Genomic DNA, 21,708 nt, shown 5'->3' with positions numbered 1-21,708 from the left:
AAACAAGGTTAGATAACTAATAATGAATACATACAGATTAGGATGCTTTCAAAAACGTAAAAATAATTCAGTGTGAGCACAGGAACAGAGGTCGGAGCCTCCTCACCAAGAGGATTCAGCCAATCCTTAATGGTTGACTAAATCAGCCCTGGTGCTAGTGTTGTGAATGCAAAAGTATGTTCCTCATGTTCATGGAACCTCCATGTAGCTTGGGAAAACCACTTAAAACAACAGACACAAGGAAACAGCTGCAGATTCTAAAAGGTGCTTTAAAGGAGCAGTGGAGAGAGCAGTACAGGACATAAGGTACAAACAGAGTTCAGGGAGGGAGTCACTGTTACAGCTGGCAGACAGAGTGAAGAAAATGAGGAATCAGGAAATGTTCTAAGAATCTGGTTTGAGTCACCAGGTAGCAGTACTATTAAAAAAGAAAGAAGGAAAAACACTTAAAGTACAGAGGTAGGAGAAAATACCAGCACATCAATTAAAGGTGCTTATTACATGCCCAAGTACAGATGTGATGAAGTCTACAACACATATGAACCTTGAGCAAAGTCTTGATTGGTGATACCAATTTAAAAAATCTTAGTAAATAAGCAGAAGAGAAGATCACATTCAGAGAACATAATGATGACATGAAGGAGTATAACCAAGGTTTTAGTCATTTCATTGTTTAAGGTTTAGAAAATGGGAAGAGTCCACTGAGGAAAACCACACAGTAGCCATCCTGACAGACAGATAGCTAACAGATGCTGGTGACTGGAAAACCATCCCAGAGGTGAGTCAAACTGCTCAACACTCCAGGTTTTAGGCTTATTGCGACAGATTTTTAGATGAAACCAGGCCTAAAATTCACCTTTCTCCATCATCCTGTAGACAAGCATCAAATCAGTTTTCTCAAAGTGCCAATCTCACATTTATTAGAAACTTCCTATTGTTGTTATACTGATTGTTGGTCTAGATGTACCATCCTTTTCTATTCCTATAAAAAGAGAAGCTATGACCTCATGGAATATTAGAACTGGGTGGTAGAGGAAGCTCCATAAACAGAGACTACCACCCTGGTTGTAAGAATTGTCTCTAGTTTCTTCATGCTGTTCCTCGACACACACAAATTCTTTCCATTTCTGTTTCTCTTTTCTCATCACTCAAGCTGCCACTCACACCATATTCTTCCATGATTCTACACATACATCAGTTAGCTTCAGTTTGGGGGCCTAAGTGTCACCTTTGCTTTCCAGATCAATGTCAAGTCAGCTTTGTCATCTTTATTTCCAACAGCGGAATGTCACTTACCACTACATAGCTGTCACCCAGAACAAGAAAAATTCTTAGCCTTATAAGAAAAGATAGAAAAATATAAAACACAAAACCTACATTATCTGCAATCTACCCTCAATTAGAAACACACAGTTCACAATAGTCAGCCTTGCAGTAAAGTTCATACTATCATGATAGCCCAATCTACCCACACTTCCACTGCTAGCAGGATACCTGAAGACCCTCTGGTTTAACCATGTGCTCCGTCCTCTCAGTCTACTTTACTAACTGTTCATCTAACTAACTTCTAAGTGTTCAAGGATTTTCTACTCCTTATCTCTTTCCTTCATTCCACACGACTCTCATCAGTCCAAATTTCTGTCTTCAGACTGGACTTAAGAACTCAGACACATGAGAACACAGGATAAAGTTCTACTTGGATGCTAACAAGCACACCTGGGCCAGCCAAATAGCTCTGCAGATTAAAGCACCTGAAAGCAGGTGCAGGGGCCAGATGCTCAATCCCCCTGATGTGCCAGCCCCGCTCCCGGGGCGCGCCGAGATGGCAATTGAGACTGGGCATGGTGGTGCATGCCTACAATCACCACTCTTGGGAGGATATGAACAAGTGGATCACTACGAGTCTGCTCTAGTAGTGAGACCCTGTAGACCCTTCCCTAAAACACAAAAACAAACAGCAACCAAAAACCCCCAAAAAACACAAAAACAAGCACACCTAATTTACAGTTCTTCAAAACTTCCTAACCCAAATCTCCTTCTCCACAGGTCATCTGGTATTCTTGCTCAAACCAGTCTGCATTAGTTTCAGCCTGCTTTTTTTGTCACCTTATATCTGCCTCAATGGTCACTTCCATCTGTGCTCTATAAACAGACTAGAATCTGACCAGCACACACCTTTCCCCTCAAGTTATCAGCCAACTAACTTCTGTGTCTGGTAGCTCAAAAGTGTTGAACCTTATCAAAGGTTGAACCCTTACCTGAAACAGCAGCCTTGTCCCTGGTACATTCTGCTATAAAATGCTACCTATGTCTCCTCCTCCTTGAACAAAAGCTTTGAAAGCTTGTGGTCTACTGTTTGTTCTATCTCACTGCTGTTAACCTTCAACATATACTAGGCTACCAAAAAATAATTTAAAGGAACAAAAATAGTAATCTCGCATTTGGGAAAAAGTGGGAAGAATCTAGGATAGGTGGAAACCTGCATAAACAAGATGACGTACTATTAAAGGAACCTGAAAGAATTTCCATCCCCTAGGATGGGTTAACAGAAGTCAACATTACTAACAAAATCAGAGCAGTCAGGGTAAGACACAAAGCAAACACAATAGAGACATCTAAGTGCACCAGAAGAAGCTCAGAATTAGCAAATACACAAACCAGGCACCTTGAGATAGGCATGAGTTTGGACTTGGTTTAGGCTGCAACTGAAATTAAGGGTGTTCAAAATGTGTCCCAGCTAAAAATTCAACATCAGCAACTCAGTGAAAGAGATATGTAGATAGAGAACATCTGAATAACACAGTAAGTCCCCAACTTACAAGTGAGTTCCATTCCAGGAGAATGTCTTGTAAGTCAGATTCAATGGTAAACTGACCAACTGAGTCTCACAGAGTACACTTAGGAAAGTTCACTACTTAAAAGTTTGTAAGTTGGAGACTTACTATACCCAGATGTCCAGAATTTAGGACATCCAGAATACAGGAAACTCTAAATTTACAGGTGTTTCCTTGGAGAAATGATAATTTTAGCCACTTAATGATAAGGATTCTTTTTATTTTTCCAGTTGGCTCAGGCTGCCTTAAGGATGAGTCTGGTGAGGCATGTGGAGCTGAGAATTGAACCGTGCTCCCCTGCAGCTGACTGAGTTTGCCCAAGCAGGCACTTCACACAACTGAGCTAACCTGGAAGCTCCCGAGCCACTTACGGATATTACAAACTCCATGATACATAACTTAGAGATATTACGAACTCCACAATAGTACCTTATTTTATGTGTCCTGTACTTAGAACAAAAGTTCCTCGTTGTTTTTGTTCACTGCTGTTATCTTCCAGCATACACTAAAGTACCAAGAAATAGTTTTTGAAAGAATAAGTCAAGGACGTAGTCACAACATGCATCAGGAACACTTCTAACATGTTCCATATTAAGACAGACTTGGCATCAAGATGTGTAAATCACAGCGAGTCTGTACTAGAGGCCACGAGAGCAATGGGATACTGCTGTGCGACACAGAAGCTTAACTGGTTAGGCTGAAGGAAAGGTTGAAAGGTAAAAACAGATAAGAAAATGCAAAGCAGAGCCTCTGTACTTGTATAAAAAGACTATGTGTACTCTTTATGAGCATAACAAAGGACAGGCATTTCTTTTTTTTTAACATTTTTTTAAAAAATTTTTAATGTATGTGTGGGGGGGCAGCTCAGCCTACCGGGGGGCAGGGCTGGCTGGCATGTGGTGCTGGGGGATTGAACCGCGGTCCCTGTGCTTTGCTAAGCTTTTTCTAAGTAGGTGCGTTAGACCACTGAGCCATCTCACCAGCCCCGGACAGGCATTTCTTTAACAGAATAAATTTGACTATTGATTTATATAACCTGATTCAATGAAATCAGCACAGGGTTTCAATACGAGATTATTTTTCAAAACTATTTTCATAACATTTATTTCATGAAATCGTACTTGGTGCAATTTTATTTATTTTTATGTATTTAGTACAGGGTCTATAGGGTTGCATTATACAGATCAGACTCGTAGTGATCCTCCTGTTTTCAACCTCCCAAGTGCTGGGATTACAGGTGCGTGCCACCATGCCTAGTTGCATTTGGGAGCAGAGCCAGCACAGCATGTTGGGGATTGAATCCCAGTCCCTGTGTCTGCCTAAGCAGGTGCTTGAGTCTACTGAGCTATCTGGCTGGTGGCTCTTTAGGTATAATTTTAAAGTTAATTGCTTGCAACTTTACTAATAATGTTTATTCTCTTTCCTAAGGTATTAACTGATTGATCAGGTCATTAAATTTGTATGTGAAAATTCTCTGCGAAAAGCTTATAGCAAATATTTTAAGATGTTATCATGAGTTTGATGCATTTTTGTATGTGAATGAAGCTGGTGTTTTTACCATGCTGTACTGAAAGATTTTAAGTTATGTGGAATTAACATAACTCATTCCATTTTAATTGTAATTTGTTAACTCTGTACATATCATTCAAGTAAATTTAAAGTTTCAAGAAAAACTCCCAGAGCCTCTGGAGGACCATGGAGTGAAGAGATAAGATGCTCAGGAGGCCAAGGTATGCTGAGTTAGGCATGGTATCAGAGCTTGAACCAGTTGTATAGGGAAGACCCAAAATTAATAAAGAGAAATCAGATCCAAGAAAAGACAAAGACGCATATTTTTTCTCTGAGCTCCTTCAAAGTAAAAGTCTCCTGAAGAGACAGTAAGGTGGAGATGCTGTGTTGGGAGCAGCTGAGGCTGGAGATTGGTCATGTATGTGAGGGCAGGACAAGGGCACTGCCCAAGGCAGTCAGGCTACCTCAGTCTTGAGAAAAGCATTCTGTGTGACAATTTTGGTCATGAGGTGCTAGGTAACCTTGTCTCTCATGATACTAACTTTTCAAAGGTATAAATATCCCACCTTTTTTTTTTCTTTGGGTCCTTTGCCTTTCAGATAAGGGGGGCAAAGGACCTGATCTCAACTTTTATCTCTTGTCTTTATTTTCTGAATCCCTCTGCCATTTTCTCCTAGGAACCAACGAGAGACCAACAAATCACTACAATACTATTTTCATATCCCCAATCTGCTTCACAGCCACCAGGCTTTCTCGTCCCCACCTCTCCCAGTTTGTTCTCCCATTCACCTGAAAGGGCTTGGCAATGGAGTTCATCTTCTGCCCTCCATGGTTCTCCATGCAGTAACTTGGAGAGGGCATCTAGCTTGCTGGCTTGATACCCTGTTCATGGGCAATGACAGAAGTCTTTGTTAGGCTCATCAAACTGGTTATGATCGGTCAATGTGGGAGAATGCCTGACTTTAGGAACTACGTAGTTTACACGTACAAAGTAAAAAGATTTTCTCTCAGAAGGGAGCACAGTATACTCAATTTTTGGAGGCCAGAGAAGAACCATGAATCTATCACGTAAGATATGATAGGCCCTCCAGGTCCAGAAGCTGAGGAAGGAAAGGCCACTGAGGGGCACCCTGCCAGTGACACGGGGCAGCTGTCCTCACCCACTGACACCAGGCTGCAGTAGTTCTCCAGCATCACGTTCTGGTACATGCTCCTCTGAGCAGGGCCCAGTAGCTGCCACTCCTCCTGGGTGACCCTCACAGCCACGTCCTCCAGTGTCAGCAACCCCTGAAACAATAATCTTGCTAATGAGCTGATTTACTTGTGAGGATATAAAAGAAACGTAATGATTTTTCCTGTTCTTTTCACTCTAGGCTGCATCTATAAACCTAGTTGCTGTTTTTTTTTAAATACACTGTAGTAGTTACACACACATAAAGTCATGGGTCACATAATAACGGAAATACATTCTAAGACATGAGTTCCTAAAAAAACTCACCTTTGGGCAGACATCATAGAGTATACTTACATAACCTAAAACAGCTACAGCATCACTAGGCAGTACATTTATGGGACCACTGTGGTATATGTGGTTCACTACTGACTGAAATAGTGTGTGTGTGTGTGTGTGTGTGTGTGTGCATGCATGTGCGCACTTGCATGGGCGTGTGCATGCTGAAAGCCTGAGCCTTCTGTATTTCTGGCTTACTAGCTCTATCTCAGAAGGTCCCATGACCCCTTCCTCAAGTTTGACAATTCATCAGAACAACCAACTGACCTCAGGAATGCTTTATTTCCTAATGCCAGCTCCCCTTATTAGGAGCAGTCTAATGGAAGAGATGCGTAGGGTAAAACACAGGGAATGAGGTGAGGCTCCCACAACATTCTCGCAGTGTTTCCACCATCCCTAACCCAGATGCCCATTTAGCGCTTGCATGGAGGCATCATTCCATAGGCTGATCGTTTGAATCGCTGGCCTCTGTTGATTACCTCAGCCTCTGGCTCCTTTATCCTGCTGTGGGGTGTAATCTAGTCACAGACAACCAGCTTCTCTGCCTTCAGAGATTTCCGAAAGTTACTTCATAAACCTAAATTCTGGTTATAAATAGCAAAGACACCCCTTTCATCCTCATGCTTCAGGCCAAGGGATAAAAACACAACACTGTCACTACACATAGTTCTGTTGTTCTTACCACAAAGGAAATTACTACAGGTTTAGGAACTCTGGTCAGAAGCTCTAATCAAAGATTAAAATATTTATTTCTTACAGCACAATGGGATTCAGCTGCGTCTGTTGGTGCATACTTATAATCCCAGCACTCAGGAGGCTGAGACAAGAGGATCACTGTGAGCTCCAGACCAGCCTGGGCTACAAAAGGAGCTCAACACCAGTCTGAACTGCATAGTGAGATCCTGTCACAAAAAGAAAAACAAAACGATAGTGACACTATACTCTTCAGTGGTCTAGAGGTAATGCTTTTAAACATTATATTACCCATAAAATGGGATGGTTAGTTACTCTGAACAGCAACTTGAAATGTCCATTAAAAATAAAAAGAGCCTCGGATATATAACTCAGTGGTGAAGCACGTGCCTAGCATTGGTGAGGCCCTCGTTTTCATCCCCAGAAAGAGTCACACAATGCATGAGGCCACTTATACAACATTCCTGTGAGCTCAAGATTGCAAACGGAGACTCTGTTCTTAAAAGTCACTATCATTTCTCCAGGGAAAAAAGAACCTAGGAGTATGTTCCTTTATCATTTTTTTTTCAGATAGAACCCTCAGTTCTCTCCCAATCTCTAGCGGTGAAAAACGTATTTTACTTTTTTAACTAATGAGATGAACTGAGAAAATTTTACACAGTTAATGTTTCCTAATCAACTGCTGTCATTGGTCTCTGGATGCTAAGATATACCATGTTGGGTCAATACAGCAAAGTCCCTTTGGGTAGGTTTTGTCCTATGCAATGTGACTTCATTCATGCAAAAAATTTACTAAATTTGTTTTGTATTTACAGAGATATACATAATGCTTTAAAATATCTATTTACCAGGGCTGGGAGATAGCTTGGGGTCTGGGGAGATAGCTTGACAGTTTAGAAGCGTGCCTGACCGGTGCAAGAACCCATGTTTGATCTCTGGTATGGTTTGCCACACCAGTCCCATGCCAAGCTGGCCACAGAAACTGGGCATGGTGGCACATGCCTGTAATCCCAGCACTTAGAGGCTGAGACAGGAGGATCACTATGAGTCTCAGCTGTGTAGCGAGACCCTGTACCAAATAAATAAATAAAAAGTTTTTAAAAAATCTATCTCAGGCCAGCCAAATATCTCAGTGAATTAAAGCAACAGCAAACAAATGCAGGGGCTGGGAGTTCGATCCCCCCGGGCCTACCGTGCCAGCCCCACTGCAGGGGCATGCTGAGAAGTCAACTGAGACTGGGCATGGTGGCATACTCCTGTAATCCCAGCTTTTGGAAGGCTGTAAATAGGTGGATCACTACAACTCTGATCTAGTAGTGAGACCCTGAACACCCTGTAGACCATTCCCTAAAACATAAAACAAAACAAAACAAATTATTTCTATATACAGATGTAAATATATATTAAAACGTGGATAGAGATGAAAAGCAAATATTACTAACCATTTACAAAAGAGGATTAGAAAGAAAACGCATGAATACAAAATTAATTTTTGCCATGTATATTATTTTATTGGGGTCCAATCACAGGTGGCCTGCATGCTGCCTTAGGCCCAGTCCCTGGAAGGCAGGTTAAAAATTTCTACCTGCATTTCTAGAGACCAGAACCATGAGCTATGGTCCCATTCCACTCCATAGATAGTGTTTTGGATTGCTCAATGACTGAAGCTTGTAGGCTAACAAACACTTTCCTATTAGACAGGATATGGATCGTCTAGAGTACTCCCTCCAGGACTCTGAGGCAAAGGCTATGTTCTTCTTTGCACAAGGTCCACTCTTCACTACCCAACAGCACAGGACTCTGAGTTTTCTATCATAAGGTGAAGGTCTAAGGCAAATCCTACAAATCCCAACAATCCCAAGCCCTTAACAGACAACAGTACCTTTAACACCCCATATCTAAGTGTATTCACATGCCAGTTTAGCTCTCTGCTCACCAGTAAGCATGTGCACAGCTTGCCATCCTTACATTTTCCTAGGATGTTTAGGTATGTTCCAGCTAAATCCAGATTGTCACAGGCCGCAGTCTATGTGCTTTGGTCCCATCGTATTCATCTGGTCTGGTCCACAAAGGTCTAGAGGGAATCCACAAAGCAACAGTCACAGGAAACCTTCTTCTGTGTTTACAACAAGGCTGCTCTTCAGGACACCATCTACATCACCTCTACAAAGAACAACGCAAGAAACTGCCCAAGACTAAAGCGCCATGAAATACTGGCATTGCCTGTAGGAAATGATCTACAGCGCTCTCTCAGAATCAGTGCATATCACATACATTACAACACTTTTTGGCTGGGATTGGTCATCAGAGAGATGAGATGCAAGCAGACAGTTCATGCACGTTCTAATACTCGAAATTTACTGTAAATCCTATGGACAATGTGTTCCTTATCCTATAATACCTGATGTTCAGTTTCTAGACTGACAGTTAGGCAAGTCTGGAAGCAAACACCCACAGGACCCCATACTCTGGAGGCTGGCTGGGGAAGGAGGATCACTTGGGCACAAGAGTTCAAGGACAGCCTGAGCAACACAGAAAGATTTCAGGTTCAAAAAGCAAAACAAAACAAAACACAAAGATTTAATTCATTCTTTCCATATCCGGCTTTTTTGAAATTTAAATGTTTCAGATAAAATAAAATAAAAAAACCTATAAGTTAGTTACCGGGGCCTGGATCATTTTCTTCTTTTTTCAGAAAGTTTCTGGCCACTTTGATGCTGTCTTGGTGTCTTCTCTAACGCTGACACCCAAAGCCTGCAAATTCCTCTTCTTTCATATGATGCTTTTGCTCCTGAGAAGTGAGGACCTGTGAGTTGGCAAGAAAACTTAGTTTGAATGGTGTATTTCCTCGGGGCCAGCTACTGTCACTGCTTCTAAGCACTCATTGGAGTACAATGTTCCCAATATCATTAGCTAGTCTTATACAGTCCCCCAACAAATTATGTATGCCTGGGTAAACAAGCTAGAGGTCCTGGAAGTTGTACTTGCATGCCTTTTACTCTGCAAATCAGTATGAAGGAACATCAGAAACGAGCCCCAGCACAGCACCATGCCTCAGGCACAGGACTGTTCAGATAGTGTTGAGCTGGGGGAGAAAGTGGAAACCCGGCCTATAACACACCCAGACACCATTTGGGGCTCAAGTGTCAATCTTAACAGGACAGGTAAAACAATACAGCATCAAGGAAGTAACATAGAAGGATCGCTCAATGTTATTAGAATAAAGAAAATTACTTTAGGCAGCGCACATACAGCAAATGCTTTCCTGCTAGAGGAAGTGTGGTGGTACAACCACTGTGGAGCGGTCTGGCATCATCGCTTTAGACCCTTGAGGTACAGACGGTAAGCAGGCATCTCTCACCTTCTCCACCATAATGGCATATTGGAGCCCGAAGACAGTTATAAAAATGTTCACAGCAGCATTATGTACAAAAATTCAGGCTATACCAAGAGATGCAACTGACAGGAAAAACCGCCACATATTCAAATAATGGAGATAGGAAAATGTATAGTTATAAGCTATAAGGAAAAGCCTAGCAGTACTTGGTATAGAAAGAACAGCAATTATCTTTGGTGAGAGAATGGAAAAAACAGAGCATTCTATTTGAATGCTGACAACAGTCGATTATTTTTAATGTAACATGAGAGCTTACATATGTGTGCTTTTCTGATGACTAAACTGTATATGTTTTTAAAATGTAAATTCACAAGAAGCGATAAAAAAAAAAAGATTTCAATAATACCCAAAACTTATTTTTGAGGAGCCATAAAATATATAAATTTGTAGAAATCAAATGAGAAATGATGTAAAACACACACACACACACACACACACACACACACACACACACACACAAAGGAATAGACGAGTCAGTGGTTGTTTTTGTTTTGATAGAATACTGCCAACATTTTATGTCCTTAACCCTCAAATCCTAGATGAATTCATAGTTTTACGATCCTATCTCCAAGGAGAAATGTTAAATGCAAACAATAAAGCAGGTGAATTTAGTGGGTACGCAACAAAACAAAGAAATCCTCTACTATTTTATTTATCCAACTCATTCCAGGCAGTTGAGCCCATGCATGAAATGAATAAGTATTACAAATGAGACCAAAAAAAAAATTAAGGTTATTTTGAGATACCATTACTGACACAGAAAAAAGGTCCCCAGAAGCTCACCGTAGATTTTTACATGGAGTTGGCTACCTTTGCACTGTATAGACACCTAAGCTCAACACCACGCGAACGCTATCACTAGCAATGGCATTGGAACCATCATCAATAACTATATGATCAATGTACGCTGCTTACTTTTTCAGCATAAGAGTACAGTAAGTAAGTCTGTGGAACATTCTGTGCAGTTGGATGGAAGAGGTACAGTGGTCTATGTGATAGTTCATAGAAACGATGGAATGTGTCAGGTGCACAGTTTGTTGCCATTGCCTTATTTTTGAGGGACTGTTACAAAAATCTCTCTATTATCTATTGCATTCTTCAAAGGCATTCTTCTATCATTGGTAGGGTCAATGCCCATGGAGTGTTGCTAGAATATTTGTGTATCATATTTGTAAACTAACTTGCATTCAATTGTAAAGATGAGCCCAGTGATTTTTGAGAAAATTTATGACACCATGCTGTTCTACTATTCTTAGCTTACTGAACAATCCTTTCAGATATTTTGACTTTGATTTTATTGTCATCTGGTCCAATATTTCGAAATGGTGCCACTTCAGGATTTAGAAATTAAGTAGTAGCTTTATTTGATGTAGAAGAACTCAAGGAAAATTGGAATCCAGAGAGACACGCAGAAACTTCTTTGTGTCTCTCGTAGATCAAACCTCGGGAGTTGAGACACTTTCATCCTTTAGGGATCATGAGAAAGAATAAGTGAGATCTCTCCCAAACACAAGAATAGCCTTCTTACAGAGACTCACAAGAAACTTGTAATTGGTATTGCTAATAAGTAACTGGGGAAAATGTTTCAGATAACTGTGCTCCCGAGTCTGCCCTGCCAATGTCATTTAGGTGAAATGATAACTGTGTCTCTGAAGGGAGATGAGAGCACAGAAGCACGGAGCTATTTCCGAGGGCCCAGCTGCCTCCCTCTTCCACACTGATGACTCACAGACCTTCCATACATCCCAGCATGCTGGCAGAAGGAAGGAATCAGGTGAGCATCTTGTATTTCAGTGTGATGAGCAGGATCGGTAGGAAAGGAAGTCTTAGTAAGTGTCATGCCTGGAAAAGATATTCTAGGGTAGAAAGTGATCCAGCCCCCTGCTAGACAGTGGGGGAGAATGTTTCTTAGCTATTTTTTAAAATATATATTTTTTATTTTTTGTTACTTTTTTATTGTTTTTTATTTTGTTTTTTGAGAAACAAATATCAATGAGACAGTTTCAAAGCTGATTAATAGGACATTTTCAATAATTAACACGTTGTACATTGTTATCTTAGTGGTTATCCATAGTACAAGATGCAGACAGGATATTCTGTCCAACCACTATTAGTACAAATCTTTCTTCTCATTGAATTAAGCAAAAATAGCTGTATATCTATCTTAACTATTCTACATATACAAATACAAATTGGTCCTTCCTTTGTATCCCCTTTTTCTGTTTAGTCCTGTCAGAGATGCGTATTTTATTGGCATCTAAGTACTATAAGTGCATGAATTCAGCAAAACAATCCAACACAGTCCAGCACTCCACAATAGTAGTGGGTTATCTGCTGAAGTTGTTGACTAGAGCCTTTTACAGCTCAGCATATTAATGTGGCTTTACTTTATATACCTCATTTTTATACTTTTCTGCTGGATGGTTAAGACCAAGATAAAGCAAGACCTATATAACAAGAAATGTAACTTTTGTATCTGATAAGGTCAGTCAAATCCCCTCAGGATTTATCCTGTAACCCTGTACAGCACTTTGTAGATCCTTTGTGAGTGTCAGCCATGTGGATGAGTCACGGCCATTGCTTGACCAATTTGCTTTCTGTGAAAGCCTGAGAGAAAGTTTTCTCTCCATGTGGCTCTCTGTAGGCACACTATACATCATCGTTCACAGTCCTCTACGGCTCCATAATCTCCTTGATCAGAAAATTTGGGACTCAACTGAGTTACATGATGTTACAGTACAGGTTCTCCTATATCCTGAGTCTTCACTGACCTTGAAGACTAGGGCTAAAATGTTGGCTGACCTTGCAGCCCTATTTCTTAGCTATTGCCTGAGACTGAATTTATGCCATTCACTGATGCCTTCTCATGTAGTTTAACACCATCCTTAGTGATATAATTGTTGCAGAACGATTCCACTGATAGGAAAATCAAAGAGGGAAAAGTAAAGGGAACAAGAGATGGGTGAAGGAGGAGGGGTGAAAGGGAAAGGAAAGGAAAAAGTAAGTTGTGTCTCTACATGTACTGAATTTCCACAAGGAATGGAAATATTATGTATTACATGTACTAGTAAACTAAAATAAAATGAAAAAGAGTGTTTAAAGTTGTAATAGTGAAATCAATCTGAGTTCAGATTACACAACTCATAGGTTAAAGTTTCAGTATTATTAAATAGGTGCATTTATAATACCTTCATAGCCATAATAAAAATTAAGACAGACATATAAGAATCACCCACTTCTATACAGAAAGCATGATCTCAATGCATTTTGTAGTTAAAAACATTGTTTTGTAATTGTACACTTATGTACACTTAATTGTGTCTACACAGGAACACCTCTGGTGTGATGACTATGGTGAGGTTGCTCTAAACTTAGATAAGCAACACATGTTGGAAAAGATGACATTATGAGCATTGGGCAAAAACTGTGATGATCAAATGTATCTTTTGGTATGTCCTATAACTGAATGCATTTCTGATGTTAGTGCCAAACTAATGGCAATTTTTCATCTTTCTTTCAATTTCTTCAATGTACAATCCACAAGAGTTCATGCTCCCCAGGTTGCATTTATATATAACTCTTGTATTTAAATGTCATGTGTCTTACTTTCTAATAATTTCACTTAACCTAGGTATTAGCAAATATAACTTTATAACCTAATGTAGTAATTTTTTATCCTATATTCTTTAAGGACCTATTAGTATCCATCATTTTATACTTTTGGAATACATTTATATTCAGTAATTTATAGGATAGAGACAACCATAATTTTGTTTTGGAGAAGATCACAAATTAATATATATGTAGCCAAACTAAATAATGATTTGGTATTGTATTCACTAAGTCCAACTTAGACAAAGGACAATTTCCTGTAGAATATGGCTATAGTTCCCATGTTTTATTAGAATGTCAAAAGCTTTGTGTGTGTTTAATCATATCCAATAAAATAAATCTTTACTCAAAAACAGAAACATGTTACAACTAAAGTTATGCAATCCAATCAAAGCAGCATCAAATGAAATGACAGGTTATGAAATACAAAACAAAAATAGGTCTACATTATTTGAAACACACATTGCTATCTTTTGTGCAGCATAGAACTTGGGTGATTGTCTTCACACCCAGACTACCCATGTTCAAGTCTCTCCCCTACCCCAACCAGCTTGGCAATTTAGACAGTCACTGAATGTGTCTATTGCTCAGGTCTTTTTGTTTAGAGAATGAATATGTCAGTGTCTGAATCATATAGTTATAAAAATCAAATATAATGCTATGTGTACAGGATCTTAACTGATTCATTAATGATAAATGTTTTGCAATGTGTACATCAAACTCTCAGAGGTTACTTTTTTTTGTACTGGGGATTGAACTCAGGAACTTGTGCTTGCCAGGCAGGCACTTATGCTTCTCAGCTATCTCCCCAGATCTCTGAAGTTACTTAACAAATCAAAATTGTAATATTCCCTAGTGAAAGTATGAATTTTCAGTTGATATGTGGAGTGTGGTTACATTGATAGTTTTTATGTAGGTTGCCCTTGATTTTTTTCCCTTAACATGTATGTACATATGTATTAGTTTTACATTTACAAGCTATGATCGCTGTTACGCTTGTAATTTTACAGCGTGTCTGACTAAACAAACAGCATAGGTCAGTTGAAAGGAAACCCAATACTTGTTAGTGTAATGTGCAAAAGTGAAAGTCTTGGAAATAGATATTGAGTAGCCATAAACATTCAAGCCATTTTCCAGTAGCTTATGAAGGTTGTGCATGGGCCCTTGCAGGGTACTGGCGTTCTCAGATTTGACAGTGACATTTCTTTTCTCAACTGCATAACTTCCTAAAACATCTGATCAACATCCTGCTGTCTCACAAGTCTTTACTGGATGTGGTGGATTATCAATTGGTAGTCAACTTGCTGTACCCACCTAAACTAAACTACCATGCTGCTGGATGAAGGAAGGTCACTTGAGGATTATTTCCAACAGCACAAAAGGCAGAACTGGAGAAGAGGAGAGGCTGTTATGGAAGCTATTAGGAGAAGCTGTTGAGAGCTGTTGAAAGTTGCTGGTTCTCTTGGGCTGTTCTGCTGGGGAACCTTATGCTTGCTTTCCTCATGAACTTGGCTGTTCTTGTTAGAAGAGGAGCTTGCGATCTCCTTTTCTCTGAGAATGGACATGGTTCACTTTGGGGGAGCTCTGGTCCTCATCTTGAGCATCACTTCCTGGCTTAGGAGAGGAACATGGTGCACTGCTTAGTATCCTGGAGAAGCTTGTCACGTTGGTTTTTCTGATGGAAACTCAGCTTTCCTCATGGTTAGAAGAGCGTGGGACCTCACTATTGCCAAGGATGGCTGTGGTACCTTTCAGGGGATCTCTCATGCTTATTTTGAGTGTTGCTTCCTGGCTCCAGTTCAGATGCCTCAGCCTGATAGCACAGACCCTTTATCCTGCTGGCACAGACTTTACAGCTTCTACCACTGACCTTTGGGCCTTCCCAGCTCAGATCAGCAAAGTAGGCCTACATAACATATTGTTGTGGGCTCTAGGCCTCCAGTAGACTTGTGGGGAGCATTTTTATGGGCTCTAGGTCTTCAGCTGAACTCATGTAGGGCATTATTGTGGGATTGAAGCCCTCCAGTGGATTCTTTGGTCTTTAGTATGCAAGACAGCGTTCCTGCACTCTTGGTATATGATTCCTCTGGTAATTCATTATAAAATAATCTTATAAAATATGTCCTGCATTGCATTGTTTCCTCTTGCATAACCTCAAACTATGACACTGTGTATAACAAGTATATGTGAGCAAGTCACATACAGAAGTGATCCCATAGCTGCCAAAAGGAGAAATATGATAGTTCCCCTACTTTAATTCTATGCTTACATGACTTACTTTGGTCATGAAGAGTGTTTTTCTTTCAGTATTCCACATTCAACTGCAGATTTTTTTAAATTAATGTATTTGGTACAGGGGCTCACTATGTAGCTTGGACTTGTAGTGATCCTTCTGTTTTCAGCCTCCTCAGCTCTGGGGTTACAGGTGTGTGCCACCATGCCCGGACTTGGTCACCAGCTCAGCATGTCTCAAAGGTTGGGCTAGTGTGGCATGTGGGATCAAACCCTTGTCCCTGTGCTTGCCCAAGCAGGCCCTCAGTCCGCTCAGCTATCTCACTGGCCCTCAACTGCAGAAACTTTAACAAATCTAATATGTTATAATCCCACTGGTTCAATTCTTACAGTATTGCTTTCCACAGCCTGTCGAACAGCTGGATCCAACTCCCCGACAATGCCAAACATGGAAAAATAGCTTCTTCATAAATTTTGCTTAAGGAGGGACATGCTGTCCATCATGAGCTTCTTCTTCCGAGATCTGGATTCATGATACAGAACTACATCAGCCCCTTTGCTCTCTCCCAGTGGCTCTATCACACTGGGGGTTCTTGATGACTGTGACTTATAATACAGCTTGTCCTTTTATTTTTCTGATGAACCCTTTTAAAGGTGTCTCTCCACTTGGCAGAGGCTCTTCCATAGGTGATATTGGAAAACTGACAATAAGAGGGTTGTTAACACAGCTACTTTAGCTTTAAGTATATCATCTTCCCTTGTCATTCTTTCTGCAGTGTTTCATCAGTTGGCTGTAGTTTGTTTCTCTCACCCCTAAGAGCTTCCTAAGACTGGCTGTGGGTGTTTGTGATTCTTGTTTAAGTTGATCTCAATCTCTGGAAAGTCTTTCATATTTTTTATCTTTTAACTTCAGCTCTTGATATGAGACATTCCTACACAATTTAAATATCTTAGTGATGAATATGCACGCTGTGTAGGAAGATCAGAAACACCCAGTGCATCAGCTTGGTTGAGCGAACAGTAGATGGCGCTTGGTGAGGCAGTCTGCTGTTGAGTTTCTGATTCATAAGCCCTAAAGAAGGCCCAAAGAAATGTTAAACAAGGTCTCCTTCATCAAATCCTTGCAAGAGGTCATTAGCCATAGTGAAAGCCTCATCATAAAATAACCTGAAGAACGCACTGTAGCTGCCTCCCGTGGCTTTGTTCCATGGAGAACCAGAAGACCAGAGACTAACAGGGGCAGTGTGCAGCAGTAGCTGGAGCAAGGCCAGGTTGCCTTTGGCTTTGAGGAAAAAAATAACAGTTACCAGAAACTGGTAGAGTAATCTCCAGGGATTTTGAAGTAGGAATGCTCAGTGCTTTCAGACCATAAATAGAATTTGCACATCTTGTCTTCTTTATCCTGGTCTCCTTCATGCAGTGAACCCAGGCACATAAACTTGATTCTTAAGCGATGAATATTTCTCAGGCATTGTTGTTAAAAGCATTTCCAAGATGGTGGTCACTTTTACATAGAGGCATTTCCTGAAATACTCTAAGCACAATTTCCCTTCTACCACACAGAATTAACATCCATCATCTTCCTTTTGAGTGAGCCCAGCCATCCTAAGAAGCCCCAGGAATTCTTGGTGGATACAACTTAATACTCTTAAACACATCAGGTACTCAGCTGTGCTTTCCTGGGCCCTCTGTATATTATTATATGTCATTTTCCCATATATGTGGATGTGAAATGTAGGAGAGCAAACATCATAAAGGAAAGCAAAGACCTAGGGTACTGGCCTATAGAACATTATGATTCATTCACACTCACAGTCTGTATCATTGGTATTATTGGATGATTCCTGTTTGTGCCCGAGATCAGGGCCTATAGCTCTGTATGTCCTATGGTATAGAGACACCAACATAGCCAAACACATTCTATGACGTTTTCCTCTAGGTCACTGTATTTTGTTTTCTTTTAGGCACTTTTTAAATTAAAGACACAGAAGTCATAAGCACATAGCTCTGGAATTGCACAAATGAAACATCTTTGTATGCAGCACAGACTGAGAAACATAATACTGTCTCCTTCTCAGAAGATCCTTTCTTTCTTAAACAAGAAGAGGGTCAAGAGATGGAAGAAAGGGTCAAGGAGAGGGCTGGCCAAATAGCTCAGTGGATTAAAGCACCTGCAAGCAGGCACACGGGCCAGGGTTAGATCCCTGGGTTTGCTGTACTCGCCCCGCCCCTGGGGTGCCCTGAGATGGCAGTTGAGACTGAGTGTGGTGGCGAGTGCCTGTCATCTCAGCTCTTGGGAGGCTGTAAACAGCAGCTCACTATGAGTTCGATCTAGTAGTGAGACCCTGAACACCTTGTAGACCTCTCCCTAAAAAAAAAGGATCAGAGAAAGGAGGATAGGGGATGTAAACAGGAATTGGGATGTGGTGTGTGCATATACTGACTGCACACAGGTAAGGTAAACAGTATGCACTATAAACATGTACAAAAACCAATAAGAACAAAAACGATCAAGAAATGAGTGTATGGGGGAGGGAGGGAAGCAAAGGTGAAAAAAATTCACATACATTACGTACTCTTGTGTCAACTTCCAAAAAGGAATCCAAGCATTATATACTAAATACACATACTAATAAAATGAAATCTTTTAAAAAGAAGACCCTTCTATTTCTTTTAAGTCATTTTCCCCATGAATAGAATTCTTCTGCACTATTTGTACGATTGGATTTGTTAGAAAATAGGTTTACATCTAACATTTAAGTGATCAAATCATTTTTATATGTTTCATACTTTACATGCATGAATCATATAGCAGAAACCTTATATTTGGCTTTTTCAGTCAATGTGATTTTTGTGAATATATTGTTGGCATTCTTAGCATTGCTACATAGGATTGCATTGTATGACTGAAACAATGGATTAATTTTTCTCTGAGTGGGCTCTTTGGTGTGAAGTTTTTGTATTAATTTGATATAAACATTCTGAAATTTGTAATGTTGCTTTTTTTATTTTTTATGTATTTAGGACAGGGCCTACAGGGTTTCTCTATGTAGATTGAACTCATAGTGATTCTACTGTTTTCAGCCTCCCAAGCACTGAGATTACAGGCTTGCTCCACCACACCCGGACTCAATCAGCGTCTCAGTCCCAGCGTGCCCTGGGGGTGAGGCCAGCATGGGGGGATTGAACCCCAGCCACCGTGCTCTGCCTAAGCAGGTGCTTTAGGCTGCTGAGCTATCTGACCGGTCCTGTCATGGTGTTTTAAATAGAAAAGTGTTTTAGAATATATGTGTAAGTGTGGAATTGTTATGAAGGGTCATATCTAAATCTCTTAAGTAGGGGCCGGGTAGATAGCTCAGTAGAATAAACACTTGCTTGGAAAGTGCAAGGACCTGAGTTCAATCCCCAGTAACACACACACACACACACACACACACACAATATCTCTTAAGTAGATAACATGATTTTTCCAACTTTTAAAAAAAAATCTTTTATGGACATGTTTTCACTGTGCAGTTTAGGCTGGCCTTGAGCTCACTTTAGCCCAGGCTGGTCTCAAACTCACAGCAGTCCTCCTTCCTCTGCCTCTGAGTGCTGGGATTATAGGCATGCAACACCATGCTTGGCTTCCAAAATACTTATTAAACAAATAACATCCATTGTTTGGATATGAGAATTTTGGTTTATTAATCTTTTCCAAAACTTGTTGTTTCCTACCATCTCTATTTTACATTTCTGGTTAGTTAGTATGTGATGATATAAAGTAGCAATTTTAAAAAGACATTAAAAATTTGATACAGGGGCTGGGGAGATGGCTCAGTGGAATAAGCGCTTCCCTGGCAAGCACAAGGGTCTGAGTTCAATCCCCGGTTCCATCAAAAAAAAAAAAAATTGATACAACTTATTATGTATTGAATAGTGTCTTCGTGATTTTGCTGGAATGCTTTGCCTGTTTTTATTCTATTATTTTTTTTTTCGTTTTGTACATTTTGTACAGGGTGTCACTGTGCAGGTCAGGCTCATGGTGATCCTTCTGTTTTTAGCCTCCCCAGTGCTGGGATTACAGGCATGCACGATCATGCCTGGACTCAGTTGCTAGCTCAGTGTGTCCGGGGGTGGGGCCGGTGGGGAATGTGGGGCAGGGGATGGAACCCTGGACCCTGAGCTTACCAAAGCAGGTGATTTGTCAGCTCAGCTATCTCGCCAGCCCTATTATGTGTTATATAATAATTCTTCCACAGGATACACCTAGTCCTAACTTGATTCTTTTCCTTTTTTTTTTTTTACCTATCTCAGCTTCTCTTCTCCTGTATTCACATTACCTCTAATTTGTCATTTCAACCACAAAGTTAATATTTTCTGCTTCTTATAAACATTGTCCCATTTAAGACCACATGGTTTTATTACAAAATTTCACTTATCTTTAATTATTATATCAGAAATACAGTCATAACTGATTTATTACATGGTATACATAAAGTGACACAACATTCATCTTTCTTCTATCCTCACTAGGAAATACCAGTTTTTTTCTAAAAGTGCTGTATTGTACTTTCTTTTTCCATTTACTCTCTTCTCATTGCTTCTGTTTTGCACAGACTGGCCTTGAACCCCTGGACTCAAGTCATCTGTTTCACCTCCCATAAACCTGGTGTCCTGCTGCTGCACACTACTGCACATGGATCCAAAAATCTGCAATTAGCCAGTTGCAAGAGAGGACTGGTGGTTGCTGCAGTTTAAAGGAAAAGATTATACATGGCATAATGGCCTTCATAGATTTGGCAATAGCGATGATGTTCTTCTCACAGACTGCAATTGGAATCCTGGGGAACTTCTTTCTTTACTGCTATTTAGACCTTAGCCACAAGAAAGGTATATTAATGTCCACAGATTTGATTCTCAGGCACCTGATTATAGCCAACTCCATGATCATTCTTTCTCAGTCACTTCCTCAGACAATGACAGCTTTTGGCCTCAAACATTTCCTCAATGACAAGGGCTGCAAAATTCCCTTGTATGTTGAGAGGGTAAGCAGAGGTGTGTCAATTAGTACTGTCTGCCTCTTGAGTGTCTTCCAGCCCATCCTGATCAGCCCCATGGACTCCTGTTGGATGAATCTCAAGGTAAGAGCTCCAAGGTTTATTGGCTTCTCTGTTGCCTCCTGCTGGATCCTATACACAGTTGTAAATTTCATTTTTCCTATGTATGTGCTCGGCAAATGGAATAGCCAAAATATAACAAAGAAAAGAGATTTTGGATATTGTTCTTCTTCAGGTAGAGATAAAATAGTAGATTCATTATACACAGAACTATGTACATTTCCTGAAGTTTTCTTTTCTGTTCTCATACTCTGGGGAAGCAGCTCCATGATTTTCATTCTCCACAGGCACAAACAGCGGGCTCAACATATTCGCAGCAGCAGGGCTTCTCTTAAACCCTCCCCTGAGGCCAGAGCCACTCAAAGCATCCTTGCATCTGGTGTGCACCTTTGTGATGTGTTTTGTTCTCTCCTCCATAGTAAATGCTTGGGTTGCTCTCCACTATAATCCCAGTTGGTGGTTGGAGAACATCAGTGACCTCTTTTCTGTGTCCTTTCCCTCTGTGAGCCCCTTTGTTCTCATGAGCAGAGCCTCAGATGTACCAAGGTTCTGTTCTGTCTGGTTAAGGCATACGGACACCCCCTGATGCTATCATAATTATGTAAATTGTATGTTTTTTTTCAAAAAGTGGAATTGCTTAGTCACTCATTAGTACAGGTATTTATTGTGGAAACCCATGAAGGAAAGGCATGAGGTAGGAAAGCTGCTCATACCAAGGTGGCCAGAGTGTGAAGGGAAGAACTGGGGACTAGTACACTCCCTGCCAGGTCATGCCCTCACTGAAATACCACTCACCATGTCCTACATCCTTACAAGTAGCTG

General features: G+C 40.5%; 1 protein-coding gene and 2 pseudogenes across 1 annotated transcript in view; 1 reads left to right on the top strand and 2 right to left on the bottom strand.

Moving 5' to 3' along the window:
* LOC101573165 overlaps positions 1 to 9,919 on the bottom strand; it is an 84,831-nt gene extending 74,912 nt beyond the window's left edge. Inside the window, 3 exon segments of the mRNA XM_023704905.1 lie at positions 5,133 to 5,225; positions 5,504 to 5,630; positions 9,908 to 9,919. Coding sequence (XP_023560673.1) covers positions 5,133 to 5,225; positions 5,504 to 5,630; positions 9,908 to 9,919 — 232 coding nt within the window.
* A 6,189-nt stretch (positions 9,920 to 16,108) lies between these two features.
* Positions 16,109 to 20,467, bottom strand: LOC111813628 (annotated as a pseudogene).
* Positions 20,468 to 20,550: 83 nt separating this feature from the next.
* LOC101572370 lies at positions 20,551 to 21,472 on the top strand (annotated as a pseudogene).
* The last annotated feature ends 236 nt before the right edge of the window (positions 21,473 to 21,708 follow it).

This window comes from Octodon degus, unplaced genomic scaffold (assembly GCF_000260255.1).
Source record: "Octodon degus isolate 3935 unplaced genomic scaffold, OctDeg1.0 scaffold00206, whole genome shotgun sequence".
NCBI lineage: Eukaryota > Metazoa > Chordata > Mammalia > Rodentia > Octodontidae > Octodon > Octodon degus.
Note: the sequence above shows the minus strand (reverse complement) of the source record. Positions and strands in the feature narration are given on the sequence as shown.